The 16,154-nt window shown below is 37.4% G+C and overlaps 1 protein-coding gene across 1 annotated transcript in view; it reads right to left on the bottom strand.

Annotated features, from left to right (window-relative positions):
- Positions 1 to 379: 379 nt before the first annotated feature.
- The window catches only part of LOC129253585 (zinc finger protein 629-like), a 53,360-nt gene continuing 37,585 nt past the window's right edge, over positions 380 to 16,154 (bottom strand). The window contains exons 2-4 of the mRNA XM_054892015.2: positions 12,789 to 15,114; positions 4,935 to 5,010; positions 380 to 3,330 (exon numbers count right to left, since the gene is read on the bottom strand). Of these exons, the coding sequence (XP_054747990.2) occupies positions 3,154 to 3,330; positions 4,935 to 5,010; positions 12,789 to 15,114 (2,579 nt within the window). The 3' untranslated portion in view covers positions 380 to 3,153. The remainder of the gene's footprint in view (positions 3,331 to 4,934; positions 5,011 to 12,788; positions 15,115 to 16,154) is intronic.

Here is a 16,154-nt window from a genome sequence, read left to right as displayed (position 1 = left end):
CATATTTTACAAAGAAATAATAAAAGATAATATAAGTAAATCATATGTAGACAGAACAATATATAATTCATCAACACAGAAATTCATAAAAACATAGTAAGAGAGTAGTTATTTTCTTTCTAAATAACAAGCAAGATATCCAAGAGATCAAGAGAGAGATAGAGAGAGAGAGAGAGAGAGAGAGAGAGTATTACCTTAATGATCAAATTTTATAAATATATCTTTAACTATTCAAGATCTTAAAGTAAGGACTAGCTATAATTAACCTTTCATTTTCAATTCATATCTCATTAAAGTCTAGTATTTTATTATTACATTGCTACAATTTTGTAAATAACAATATGGAATTAATATAACAAGGAATGGCTATTTCTTTTTTGCATGCACAAGGCTCTTGTATGCTTTTTTGTGTGTTTATGTTTTCCAACAGTTCCTAATAACATATCTAACATCTTTATTTCCCATTAAAAAAAATGGGTTCATTTTTCAAACAAAATACCAGGTAATCTTATTTGTCCATGTTGCCTGGTGGGAGGGATTTTGTCCTTGTTCGGCTTCCATGTTATCATAAACATCAAAATCATAAAATCAGTAACATTCAAAACAAGACAGCAATTAAGACAATTTTTTTTCTGTTGGTACCTTAATTGGCTAACAAATAAATCAGTTGTCTGTTTTACTTCATTTAAAGGAAAATGTTTTTCTTTTTGCCTGTTTATTTGGAAGAGACTGAAGTTTGTTACAGTTTTGAAGGAAAAGATTAAATTTTCTTTTTCCTCGGCCTTGTAACACAGACATATGTAGTAGATTGTAATTACAATAAATGAAATTGATTGGTTCCTGGTCAGTCAGTATGCATGCAATAATCTTGATTGGTCATTGGCATAAAGTATATAATTATTTTGTGTTATGGTATAACTGGTTCTTTTTGCATAGTTACAAAGGGGAAAGAGAGGATGCATGTAGAAGAAAATAAGCAGAATTGAGAGGTCTTATATCTTGTAATAAAGAGATTAGGTTGATTTTAGTTAAACAAATGTGAAGTTGCACTGAGATTGCTTAGAATGCATATAAAAAAAATTGTGTGTCACAGCAAACATGAAAATTTTTCTTCACAACATAACTTTATATGTTTTTCCTCATGATAATGAAGAATATTCGGTTGAGCGAATATTGTCCTTTTCTTACTTTTAATATTCATTTTAATCTGATAAAGTATAAAGACACCCTGATATGAACTGTAGAAATGCATATTAGAAAAACTATGCTACTACGATATAAGATAAGAAAATCAATTGAAAGATTTAAGAACATTCTTCATGTTGATCTGCTCCTCTTAAAAACTAATTTTGACGTTACAAAGAAATACAAAATAAATAGAAAGAAGATTGCCTGCGTAATCAAAACATCCTAAGAGGGATGTTAGAGATACTAGAAAGGCTTTGTTTTTCGTAAGCAACATAAAAATCCACAAATGTCTTCAAAGTGGTATTATAATTCACAGACATTCTGTTCAACCACAATGAAATTCTTGAAGGACTTTAAAAATCTCATCTCTTTTTTCTCTTTCTCTCTCACCAGTAAATCTCACCTGAAAATAAAAATCAAAGAAAATAAAACATACAAAATCATCTGATGCATTCTAGTACTGACTTGGCTATGTACTTTCTGGCAAAACAAATAATCAATAAAGCAATGATGTATACATAATATAGATATATATAAATTATCATCAATATAAGATTTTTATCTGACTAAAATTTGGTACTGTATATTTCTATAGAATGTTGAGATAAACAAGAAGCAATAAGTAATATGTTTTCACAAAAGTTGATAAAAGTAGCATAATATAATGTGCTCAAACAAACACATTTGTAATAAAGGAAATGATGATGAAGATAATCACACTAAATGGTAATAGTGGTATCTTTCAAAATTTACTACAAAAGCAATAGTACTGACTACGCTTTATATTGGGTATGCATTCACTAGAATATATTTCAATGAGTACTTTTAATCCAATAGTAAAACCTCAAGACACAAAGGTACATATTTCCCCAAGTGAAATATAAGTAGAAATCTGTTTTACTTCTTCAATTAACCTTTCCATCTTCCTCACTATTTTTATAGGGAGAGAAATGGCAAGTAAGATACAATGACTATACCTTTGTGAAGAACTTGGATGCAAATTAATGCATTGACAGGTTAAAAATATCTTTATGCATCATAATGAGGGTGATGGCTGATTCCACCCTCATGACAGCCAAAATCGCCCCTTAAAATTGCAAAATGTAATGCTTTGGGGGTGACCATCTTTTCTCATGTTGCCCCAAGAGCTATTACCAACAATATTCAAAAACATTTGGATAGTCAATATTCTACATACAGCAGAATAAAGAAATATGATTTAACAGCATAATTGCTCAATGAGCAGTAAAATTTGTCCTTGAAAATCAAAGAAATAGCCCCCAAATTCACCTCCAATACGGCCAAAAACTAAGCCCTTAAATATAAAAATCATTTCCTACCCTGCTGTATTGCAATATTCAGATTTTGCTTAGTATCATTTGCTGTATTCACATTCCAACTCCTGGAAACACAGGTACATGGAATAAGACCATGAACATAATAGATTTCATGATAATTTTTTTTCTCCATTTCTCTCCTTTTCTTGGACATCATAAAGATAATTAATGACTCCCCTTTTACTCCCCTTCTTTCTCCACCTTTGCTCAAACAAAGCACTGCTCATTTTCAGAAATACATTGGAAAATTATAAACACATTGTTGTTTGCAAGTTTTGGGAAAGAATCGCCATATTAGAATATTTTTGTAGATATGCCTAAATTTCTGTTTTTTTTCTTCCCTCGATATTTATAACAAAAATACAATTTACACAAGACCCATCTAAGCACCATAAGGAGGAAATATAGTAAAGAAAATAAGTCAAGACATTCAACATTATACCATCTATGCAGTCAACAGCAAATATAAAAGCAAGCCCAATGTATTGCCTGACATCACAAATAAACATTACCAACAATGTGCATAGCTTGACAATAGAACAATGATCAGGAACAGATATTTAAAAAAATTGCCTTTCACAAGTGTGAACATGTATGGAAAATGGAGACGGGAGAGCAAGAGAGAATGCTAGACAAGCTCCTGTATCTCTTGCTTGATGGTGACTGTGCGATTAAAGAGGGCAGTGAGCTCCTGGCCTATATTGGCGCCCAGGGTAGGATGGGTGGATGCCATCTTGGCAAAGTTGACGAGGGCCTCCCTGAGACGATCCACCTCCTCTCTCAAGACACCTTTCTCCTCTCGTTCCTTAAGAGACAAAACGAAAATCACAAACATTTTCTCAAATTGGAATGTTGACATGGATTGAGATTATTTGTCTAAAAAGTTGGTTGTACTTGTACATAACATTAGTGACCAACCAAATCAAATAAGCTTTCTTTCAAAAACAGGAATGTTCTGCATATGTCAGTCTGCATTTTTAAATCATCAATTCTTAGTTCTCTCTCTTTCCCTCCGCACCAACTACCCCTATTCTTTTCTCTCTCACTCTCTCTGTCTTTCTGTCTCTCTCACTCTCTCTCTCTCTCTTTCTCTGTCTCTCTTTCTCTGCCTCTCTTGCTCTCTCAGTTCTAATTTCATAGTATATCAATTAACAAATACATCAAGCATTTGTATTTGATATAAAAAATAAAGAAAAACAAATCTTTTTATATCTTTTTGTCATTATTAAACAATAATAAACCAAAACAAAAAGGCAACTTCAATAATACTTTAAAATCCCTTGATATAAAACAATTCAAAAAATTTGCATGTTATAACCATAAATGCAGAAGCCGATGAAAGCCCACAACCCAGTCACAAAACTTTGCTTCCAAATTTTTGCTTGATTAGATTTCATAGTTGCTTTAGTTCTACAAATTACATTATTGTTTGAACAAAGAATTTGATCCTGTGGCCAGACTCCACGCTGAGTGAGATGTGTATGCTGAATGACAATCGCATCACAACCATGTTCATTTGATCTCATCAGCTGAAATAGGTAGAAGGACGTTGATTCACAGTGATTTAGATGAACTAACATCCTTCTGCTGCTCCACAAATCAATTTCATTCCTCAACACCCACAAAAGAAAGCAAATGTTCCCCAAAAAGAATGTGATCTTGTTGTGTCAGCCTCTGGCAAAGTAATGCAGAGATACCCTTCAATTATTTGCCGTCACTCAAAAAAACCAGAGCCTTCAAGATATTCAATTTTTTTAATGATTGTAGTTTTAATAGCAAATTTTATAATATATTTGATATACTTTCTTTTGTCTTGCAACAGCCCCCCCCCCCCCCCTTCCACTCTGCACCTGCACTCTCATACATTAAGATGGTATTGTTAGATATAATTTGTAATTGTTCTCCGGGCCAAAAGGTCAAGCTAAGCTTATAGTGGCAATCCCTGCAACTTTTTGAAATTTTTATGTTATAGAAAATACAACCTTGTTCATATATTTTTTAGTATTATTGTTAAATATTTTGATATGCATTCTGTATTTTCTTTGTTACTTTGTATAATCTATGAAAAGTTGCAGAAATGCTAAATGAAATGAACAATTTAACTACAACTTTCAATCATGACTACACAGTTGTATGGCTGGGACTTGAAGCCATTAATAGCCATATATGATATTTTTTACAGGTACGTTTTAGAAAAATTAGTGAAAAACTTGTTTAGGGGGTGTTTGGAAATAATTTGGTCATGCATGTGTACAGCAATACATTTGACTGCCCCCCCCCCCCCGGAGATATATATATACCAGACTAATTAACCTGTAAACTGAGGAAACTGAGTGATCCTTATACAAAGTATACACGAATAGAAATATTTAGGAGATAATGGATTAAATGTTTGATTTTTCTTCTCACCTTGCTGAGTTGATCCCTGAGTAATGAACACTGAGTACAATCTTTGCCATCTTCAGATTTCCTTTCACAATATCTACTGCAGAGAGAAAAGGGAGAGTGAGAGAGAGAGGGAGACAGACAGACAGATATACAGATAGAAGGGGAGTAAGATAGCAAGATAAAAGAAAATAGAAGTAAAACAGACAAAAGTGAAATTAATATTACATATTAGCAACGTCACTTGAAGCTGAAAGAAATGCATACCTTCCTTTATAAACAGTGTACAAAAAATCTATTAATCAGTCACATCTGAAATGGATTATATCTGTTTACTACAGTGCGTCCCAAAAAAAACTATACACTTTTGAAATGGCTGCCAAATAAAAAATGTAGCACTTTTGGGGAAAAGACTTATAGATATGGAAAGCCAATGAAGTCAACTTTCAAATGACACCAAAAAGTTGGAAAACTATTCATGCTTGAGCGAGCACTGCCTACTGAAACAAAGGGTATGAAAATTAGGGTGGGCTGGAATTAGAACTGTAATATTCTTCTCATGCCATATTTTAAAACACCCCTTCACACGGATCCCATTTCCCTGCACTTAATAACAGGTATCAATCTATGGACTTAATTCAATTTATATATAAATCATAACTTCTAAATATGTTTAGCCAGTGTAAACAGACCCCCAATCTGCTCCCCTTCCCTCTGCTTCCTCCTTCACAATACACAGTGAGATCACATGATTTTAACAGGAAAGAGTGGGCGAGATGAGATAAAGCGTTTCAACATTCCATAAGTTGAATGGGGGCACTTAGTCGTAGATTACAAAAGGGGAAATGCCGAAAACAGATCTCTGAAAAGGAAAACACTCCTCCTTTAATTATCAAATAAAAATGAACAAAATAAATAAATGAATACTACCTTGGTAATAACACAGTTTTAATGAAGGACCGGAATAATTGATGGCTAAAATATTGTGCTAAAAGGCAAATGGTAATGGAACTTATATTCATGATTGTGTACTGGTGTGTTCAATTAAATATGTGCTTATCGTTTTCTTCAGAAGAAAATACTTGACATTTTATCATTCAGCTGTTATTTAAATAAGTTTTTTTTAATGAATCTAATATAAGAAATGTCAAAGATAAATATTCTAAAAGAATAGCCAGTTTCTTTCATAAACTAAAAACAAATGTTTGACGTCCTCATAATTAGTCATATGCAAAGCCAGTTTTACAACCTAAGCTTGGTCTTTTTTATTTCAATTACAAGGTTAAATCAAAGTTTTGAAAACAGGCCATATTCATAAATTGTTAAATGTCCCCTACCAAAAAGACCTTCCCCCCAAATGACGGGAATTTTTTTTATTGGACTTTGTGTCTGTTATTTTGAAAGAGGAATTCTATAACACAATGCTTACAGCTGCATGCATGCACTCGTGGGAAGGGGTGCACAGAGAAAAATGAAGAAAAAAAAATTGCTCAATCAAATCCAATTTGGCAGAAGGATCATTCAAATGAAGCCAAGCATGGAGCTCCAAATTGAAGTTTTCCTTTAAAAATGCAATGATATTTATTTTGAAACCCCATTTAGGGGGAATAGGTACATTATCGCTCTTGAAGAAGAGAGAGGGGAGAGGGGATTTGTGGAAAGAAAAATAGCATACCTGTTGACGAACTATCCACTGTCTACTGCACTCAACAAATATGAATGCCATTATACTATTAATGCTGTAGGAGTGGCATGCATTCCAATCATGGGGGGAATATCTTAAATCAAAGATTACAGGGATGGTCTTTCAACCAGCATATATTCAGGGGTCTTTGAGGTGTTCAAATAGTAATTCTCAACACTATTTTCATAAGAGTCACTGTAAATTCATAAATAATGCTAAAATATTAAGGATCAATAATAATTTCAATCTGTGGAATCACATCTACATCAAAGTATTGAATCTTAAGCTATTACAAAGCCTGGTGTATACTACACAATCCGCTGCAATCTGATTTTTAAGGAAATTGTAATACCGGTAGTACTTGAAATAAAATCTTAAAGATCCAAATTCCTAATAGTGGTATGAATACTATTTCAATCATCCCTTTAGGAATAAAAGCAAATTTGATTTCAAATCGTAATGACATCATCGGATGTGACTTGAAGCTGATTTGGACTTTACTCCAACAACAAGGCTTGCAGCAAAGTAGAATTCTGATTTCAGAATTCTAAGCATTATCCTGAGCTCCAAATGAAGTAATATTACTTCTTGGAATTTTTCATATCGAAAACAAAATGCTTGTTAAATGGATCGTGAAGTGTGTAGCAGTCTCAAAGAATCAGGAAAGGATTGTTTCTCAGAAATAAACATATATGCCAGTCACTTGCTACTGTATGAAAAAAAGACCTGCAATGTTTTATAGAAGAATACAACTTTCACAAACTGAATAGGATAGATCTATATCCCATCAATTCAGCATTTGAATCTAATGCTTTACATGTATGTCACCTGGCCCTGTACTGCTGGTTTTGTCTCTTGCCTGTTGTAATGCAAGCTTTCAAACTGCATATTAGCAAAACAGACTGGGCCTGCAACATGATAACTTTCATCATATTGGAAAAGGAAACCGATCTGGCCGGCCTCAGATCTGATTTCTCACAAACCTTCGCCAGGCTCCAGCTAATGTTTTAAACCAAATCTTGTTTATGCCTGTGCATGTATTAATCATCTACTGAAAAGAGAGAGATGGGGAGAGAGAGACAGAATGGAAGGGGGAAATTGAGAGAATAGGAGAAGGGTAAAGAAAAGGAGATAGATTAGGGAGGGATGTGGAATGGTAAGTAGAAACAAGTGCAAGTGGAGATGGGGGGGGGATACAGGTAGGGGGTGAGAGAGGGGGAGATACAGGTAGGGGGTAAGAGAGGGGGGAAACAGGTAGGGGGTAAGTGAGGGGAAGGTACAGGTAGGGGGTAAGAGAGAGGGAGATAGAGGTAGGGGATAAGAGAGGGGGAGATACAGATAGGGGGTAAGAGAGGGGAGATACAGGTAGGGGGTAAGTGAGGGGGAGGTACAGGTAGGGGGTAAGAGAGAGGGAGATACATGTAGGCAGGTAGGGGGAAGAGAGGGGGAGATACAGGTAGGGGGTAAGAGAGAGGGAGATACATGTAGGCAGGTAGGGGGTAAGAGAGGGGGGATACAGGTAGGGGGTAAGAGAGAGGGAGATACAGGTAGGCAGATAGGGGGTAAGAGAAAGGGAGATACAGGTAGGCAGGTAGGGGGTAAGAGAGAGGGAGATACAGGTAGGAGATAACAGAAGGGGAGATACAGGTAGGGGTAAGATAGAGGGAGATACAGGTAGGCAGGTAGGGGGTAAGAGAGGGGGAGATACAGGTAAGGGGTAAGAGAGAGGGTGATACAGGTAGGGGTAAGAGAGGGGGAGATACATGTAGGGGGTAAGCGAGGGGGAGATAAGGTAGGGGGTAAGAGAGAGGGAGATACAGGTAGGCAGGTAGGAGGTAAGAGGGGGAGATACAGGTAGGGGGTAAGAGAGAGGGAGATACAGGTAGGCAGGTAGGGGGGTTAGAGAAGGGGAGATACAGGTAGGGGGTAAGATAGAGGGAGATACAGGTAGGCAGGTAGGGGGTAAGAGAAAGGGAGATACAGGTAGACAGGTAGAAGGTAAGAGAAAGGGAGATACAGGTAGGCAGGTAGGGGGTAAGAGAGAGGGAGATACAGGTAGGGGATAAGAGAAGGGGAGATACAGGTAGGGGATAAGAGAAGGGGAGATACAGGTAGGAATAAGATAGAGGGAGATACAGGTAGGCAGGTAGGGGGTAAGAGAGGGGGAGATACAGGTAGGGGGTAAGAGAGAGGGAGATACAGGTAGGGGTAAGAGAGGGGGAGATACAGGTAGGGGGTAAGCGAGGGGGAGATAAGGTAGGGGGTAAGAGAGAGGGAGATACAGGTAGTGGTAAGTGAGGGGGAGATACAGGTAGGGGTAAGAGAGGGGGAGATACAGGTAGGCAGGTATGGGGTAAGAGAGAGGGAGATACAGGTAGGCAGGTAGGGGGTAAGAGAGGGGAGATACAGGTAGGCAGGTAGGGGGTAAGAGAGGGGGGGATACAGGTAGGGGGTAAGAGAGGGGGAGATACAGGTAGGGGCAAGAGAGGGGGAAAACAATCAAAGATATAGGGAGGTAAAGTAATTTAGAGTGTAAAGATGGACAAAAATATAACATCCCTGTAGGTGGAGAAAATGAAAAAAAGGACAAGAAAATTAAAGATACATTTATAATGTTGTTGTGGTTTGGTGTGAGAGATAGAGATGGGAAGAGGGTGGCAAATAATGATAAATAAGAATATCATGAGAATGGGAGAAGAAATAAAGAAAGAGAATCTTAATAGAGATGAGGGAAACAAATTATGAAGAACAGGCGGTAAATTAAAGGGAAAGAAGTTAAGAGGGAATAGGATTCAAGATAAAATGACATTTGCTTGAATAAGCAGGACACGGATGGACAGAAACTGAAATATTAACAAGGTTTTTTTTATGAAGGAAGTATGAAATAAAAAATGATATAACGGATAGCAGACACAAGGAAATGGAGGAGAGTAAATGAAACGTGAAAGTTTGCTTCTGTGCATCACATTCTTTAAGACTGAGATAAAGTTGCATGTATTCATCTGCATAAAAGCTCTTGGAAACTAACAGAGTTGTTTTTAAATTGTTTCCGATATACAAACTAAATAATCATTTAGCACAAATATTCTCTTTTCATACATTCCTTTGGAAGTATCTATCAGATTCAATGCATTATTGCTCTGTTTGAAGAATGATTGGATCCCTGAATAAATCTCAGTGATAAAAACATTACTAAATAAAGACATTTAAAGTTGTTATCTCAGATCATCAATAGTAATTTAGACTATGAGAATCACACTTTACCAAAGGATGATTACTTCATAAGTTCAATTGATAGTAAATTTCTAAGCCGTGTCTCATGAAAGAAAAGAATAGAATAAGTGCCCAAAATGACCCGATTAGGCTCATCACCTAAAAACCTGGGAGAAAGTTTCTAAGCTACCCTGAAGTGGAAATCCTGAGCCTCAGTGAATGCCAAAAACAAATTGAAACTTGTCTTCCTAATTCAATAATCTCTTGAGTTGTCTTCGGTTGTCATAAAAACAAATGTGATAGATGTGTCACGGCAATATTCCATTCCTTGTCGCATATCTGCTTATTTTCACTTAGTTTCTCCGGCACCAGTCAATAACCGTTAGCGATCATGTCCGTCCAGTCTGTGCGAAAATCAATCCTCCCTGACCCTTCGTGGCAACTTCTGGTAAAATCATCCCTTTTTGAGCCGGATCGCTTTCCCCAAATCCCTGTTTTAATCGCAGTTTTATTGAAGGCTCCCGATCGGTTTTCTCTGTTGATGAGACGACATAATCCGTAGCAGACTATCAAACGTGTCGGATGAGCATAAATAATTGCCAACTGACCTATTTCAGGATTTGGTCATTGTTGCAGTTTGGTATCAAGTATGCCTAGGAGCGGATGTAGGTGAGCATCGACTGGGGTGCCATAAAATGGGGGGAACCATGAAAGGGTAGTAGAAGGGATATATTCCCCCCCCCCCCAAACACACACTCACTGTGGAGAACCGTCAAACGGTACTAGAATCGATATACCCCCGCCCCCATACATGAACAATGTGGAAAACCATCAAAGGGTACTAGAATTGGCATATCTCCCCTTACCCAATGTACATTGGGTAACATTCAGGGGTTATAAAAAGTGAGAAATTCCATATTCAAAAACTATTTCTCTTCAAAACTAGACATTTCATTACAACAAGAAAGCAGAATGTTTCTCACTATTCTGATTGCTCATTGCTTTGGATATACAACATCCTTTCTATCTTTGATACAAGTTTTCTATTAAAGCTTGAAATAAAAAAAAACAAAGAAACCTTCCATTTAAACTTTTCAATGGCATGTTTACTTTGAGAAATCTAAAAAACAATGCAACTAACTATGAAACTTTTATAAGTTTAGAAACAATTTAAATGATTAATGGTAAAATGCAGTTAGAGCATAACATAAAGAGGAAACAAAATAAGAAAAATAAACTGAAATTTAAAATCAAATGAGAAAAGGAATCATAAATTCCAGGGAAAGATTATCTGATGCCGTCTAAAGATCTCATGATTATTTTTGGCTCTATGGTTTTCAAAGACTCTCTCTTTACATGGGCTAAAACTGTAGAACAATCTTCCTGTAAAAGAACAACAATGGCTTAAATTGAATCTTCACTAGAAAAATGATCTGATCTCTTACGGAATAGAGTGCTAGGTCTCGGGCAGAGCTTCAAAATCCACCATGGAATCCCACAAACAACGGATCCTTTACTAATCTAAGGCTCAGTTTCTTTTTCAGCAACCGAGAAAAGCTGTAGAAGGGGATTCTGGCTTTGGAAAATCAAGGGGTTTTAAAGGAATCATTTCAAAGGGTGTGATTGTCATAGAGATGGATCTTGCCGCAAGACTAGCAGGGAGTCAAACTAGAAAGACGATCTTATTGGGCTGGAGAGAGACGATGGTTAGGGTCATAATTACCTCCCAATGACCTTGATATTCAATCAAACACAACATTGAATAAGAGTTCATTTTAAAGTGTGATTTGCAGAGGAAAGAGAGTGGTTCCTCTCACATTGAACCAAACAAAGGTATTTTAATTCAATCCCTGAAATAATCATGATATCATAATTGAAGTAACCAAAAATGGTTCATATGGATTAGCAGTGCTGTGAGTTTAAATTGAAAAAAATGAACGTCTCAAAGTGACTGAGGAAAGATCTGGGTTTTTTTATTAACTCATTGAAGTCCATCATAGTAATGGTAATAACTTCATACAATGCTGCACATATACTTCACACAGAAATAGATGTCTCTGACTACAATTTGTTGGATTGTTTCAACATTTTAAAAACCATAATGTGAATTTCAAGGCATTTTAAAAGCAACCTTGTGTATTGGACCATGTTTTATGTTATTCAACTAAATATCGTTCAATAAGGATTTCAAAAATTGAACAAATGATAAAAGGTACATGTAGGTGGAATTACAACAACAACAAAAACAGAAATGAGCCAAGCTTTCCTTTCTATGATCTAATAAGAAAAATTGAAAAGTTCAACAACAAAATCTTATCATTCAAAACTTTTCAAAACTCATTTATAAGAAAACCATTCTTGATCATTCTTATTAAGTTGAAACACATTAAAGGAAACTAAAACCCAAGAAGTGAAGCAATCTTATTGGAAAGGGTAAAATGAGAGGAACAATTAAAAACAAGTTTCATCAAAAATCGTCTATGACATAAGCAATAAGTATATTTGCCAATTTGAGGATCCCCATAGAAAGTACAACAAGACTTTTCAAACTTCCGTAACTCGCTTATTCTTTAACCGATTTTGAAGAAACAAGTTTTAGATTGCTCCTCACATTTTATTCTTTCTGATAAGATTGATTCTCTCCTTACATTTTTGTTTCCTTTAATCCAAAATTTACATTTCAAAGCATTTAGTTACATCATGGTTTCATGTGCAGCACTGTTCTTTTGAATATGGTTAAAGAATTATCAACACTTTTGTTACAAATTTCTTCTCTTTTATAATTACCCAACTGATTACTACAGCCAAACATTGCTCTATAAAAGTAGAGATATTCTCATCAAACTATGTTGTAGGGAAATCGATCAGACAAGAAACTTGACAAATGGTATATTATAAGTCATTTGAATACAATATTTGGCTAATGGTTATTTTTTTTAATCAAACTATATCAAAAGAAGTATAGGGTAGAGATATCTCACCTTGTTGAACTATGTTTGCCGTTCCATATCTTGTTTCCGATCTTGTTGGTGTGTCTCCCATTATCTTCATCATGTTTGTGATGCACCGTCATAGTTGGTTTGGTCCCTGAGGAATCATTCTGGTTGCAACAGTCCCGACAGAGAGAGCGGTCTCCTTCTGGATTGCCACAAACAATATCAGTTGCAGTTCCCCCTCCGCCATCTTCTTTACCCATAGCTAATCGTGCCCTCTCATGCCTCTTACGGTGTGTTCGGAAGTCAGAGTAGAGGAGAAAAGATAGCCCACACTCTTCACACTTGTGCCTGTTCCCTGTCATCAAGTCCATGATGGCAGAGGATTGAAGGAGGTTGGCTTCTTCTGGGGCTTGTTCCCCAATAAAAGTGACATCAGATTTACCAGGATTAGATGATCTTGGCTGGGATGACAAGGAAGTAGGAGTCTTTGGTGATTTGGGATTTGAGAGATCAAGAACCATCCTGTTGGTCCGCAGCATCTTTGGATCTGGGCCACCCTGTTGCAGGTCACATTCTCTCTTAAGTACTGGTAATTCACTGAGTGGTCTCCTCTCCAGCAGTGTTCTTAACTTGCTGTTATTAAGAATTGATTCGGCCATGGAGTTGTTGTTGGTTGCTACTGTGGTAGTACTGTCTACAAGCTCTTGAGAGATGCGGTCCTGTTGGTCTTCCATCTTCCTGACTTGCTTCTGCTGTTGCTGGATGCGTCGTTCTAACAGCTGCAGCATGCCCATTAGCTCCTGTTTATTCTGTGAATTCTTTTCTGCAGCATTTGTCAGCATCTGCTTAAGCATCGTTGGCCTTTCTGATTCTTTGTCCACATCATATTTACTCCCTCTGGCGGCATGCGTATGGCGGTGATGTGTCAAGTCCGATATTAAATCAAAACCTTTTCCACAGATATTGCATTTGTACTTTTTTTCAAATACATCATGATGTCTCACACGTTGATGGGTCTGGATCTGCCTTAACTTCTTGAAGAAATCTCCACATAGGCCACACCGGTAGGAACCAGGGGTTCCCTTACGTTTCCCACGCACCCTCTTTGGGGAGCCATCTTCTCCTTTTGCAAAGGCTGCTTTACAATCAGGATGCTCTGCTACATGGGCAACAAGGTATGCTTCTGTTGGAAACACACTGCGGCATTTGAGGCAAGGGTAGGTCTCTGGTCCATGGATGGTTTCATGTTGTCTCTGGTGGTCCCGGTCGCTGAAGGCCTTCCCACAGATACCACACTTAAAAGGTTTCTCCCCGCTGTGGATTCGCTGCCAATGTCTCTTCAAGTGGCACTTCCTTCTGAACGCCTGGTGGCATTCTGCACACTCAAAAGGACGCTCATTGCTGTGTGTTCTTCTATGCCTCATCAGTTGGCTTGCATGCTGGAACGTCATGTTGCAGATAGGACAAGCATGGATCTCTGGTACCAAGTTGCCATTTTCGTTGATGACAAGGGCTTCTCCAGTCAGTGTGTAGAACTCTCCATTTGTTGGTAACATGCTTCCTGTCACAGGGCTTATGATGTGACCATTACCCAAGGATTGTGCCATGGGAATATGGTACCTCATATCCAGGACCTCACTGTCATTGCTCTCTGTATCTCTTCTCAAGTCAATTGGAATGGGAATTGGTATCTGCAGTGGGATAGGATGGTGTAACTGTACAATGGCTTCATCATCTGTCTTCATTTCTTCAGCTGGCTGACCTTTTCCTGCTTCGGGTCCAGCCCGACATATGTGCTTTCGTAAACTTGATTTGGAAATATACCTCTTCTTGCATACTTTACAGGGATAGAAATTCTCTCCTGACTCTTCTTCCATGGGTTGGCTTGGGCTGCTCATTGACCCAGTCTCTTCATCATACAGCCTGTCTTCAGAATCATCATCACCATCCTGACTACCTTCTCCTGCCTGCCTTTCCAGCTCTCTACAGTGCATGATGGTACCATCCACAATATTATACCTCGTCACTTCTTTAAACATTGCTGCTTCATCATCGTCATCATCATCCACCGGGCCCATCCGACTCACAAATTTCTTCCCATCCTCCTTCAGTCCATTCTCTTTCAGTTTCAAGTATTCCAGGACCTTGGGCATGTGCCCAAATTGTGTACCCTTATGTCCATTTGTACTGCCCTTGGGGAGTTCATCTGTTGCTTCAGTGGTAGCTTGCTGGGCGGCCTGCATCTTCAGCACAGCTGCATCAGCTGGGTCAAAGCCTTCAATGCATTTCCTGAAATCATCCAGGAAGCTGCCGGAGTCAACCAGAGACGAAGATGAGGATGTTCCTCCTTCAATTTTCTCATTTTTCGATTCTGAAAGATAAAGATTGAAAAAAGACCATAAATACCTCAAGTCAACTATTCACAATTATCAAAAATTATCAATTCCACTGCCAATATATCGAAGGCTGACTAAATGAATAATATCATATGTGGATATGCATCTACATCCTTAGGGCTTAAGCATGTTGTGAAAAAATGTTAATGATCAATTTATTCCAAAATCTAACTCCTTGGTTTCAAACTGGGGAATGCTTCAAATCAATTACTCATTGAACCAAACTAGAAAATTTCAATTGTAGCGATAATAGTTAATTCAAGTGAATTTTTTTTTTTTTCTCAAAAGATCATGTATGTGGGTCATCAATTACAAAATAAGTGTCATTTAGAATAAAGCATGGAAATCTTATAACACTAAGTTATCATGACAGATTCAGAGAGAACACTTAAAAGTGTTTCCAAAAGACACAAATCCAGCTACACTGAGGGAACAAGTAACAATGGTCATCTAATGGCATTTGAAAAATCATCAGCAGATTGTTGATAATTTGCAACCTAACAAATCTTGTCTCTCTTTTCTCCCTTTTATATATGACACAGGTATGTATGACACCACTAGAGTAGGACTTCATATTGCATGACAAATACTTTGAGATATTTCCATGCCCACACATGGATTAATGCCTCTCCGTTTGCACATTTACCGTAACAGAAACGGACAGATAGACAAAGAATGCATCCGTCTTTATTGCACCACCCCAGGTGAAACATTCAGCTAGAATTTATATCAACGGTTGCGATCAAACACGGCAGCCTTTCCCTAACTCTTCCCCTTGATTTCTTTGACATCTAAGTGGCATTTTACAATATTATCTCGCACAAAAAGAAACATCGCAGGCTGAGGTAATATTCGCAAAACCCCTCTGGATAATAGCCCAGCCGCGTGTCACGTTCAGTATCAACGAGCCACTCTTAAGCCTTTGGAGGGGAGAGTGGACGAGTGGTGCTGTCAACTAGGCATTTACAAGAGGAGGAGAAGGGAAAAGAGAAAGGATACCACCATCATCATCATT

The sequence above is a fragment of the Lytechinus pictus genome, chromosome 2, assembly GCF_037042905.1.
Source record: "Lytechinus pictus isolate F3 Inbred chromosome 2, Lp3.0, whole genome shotgun sequence".
Taxonomy (NCBI): domain Eukaryota; kingdom Metazoa; phylum Echinodermata; class Echinoidea; order Temnopleuroida; family Toxopneustidae; genus Lytechinus; species Lytechinus pictus.
The sequence above is the reverse complement of the archived record's forward strand: the minus strand, read 5'-3'. Positions and strand labels throughout refer to the sequence as shown.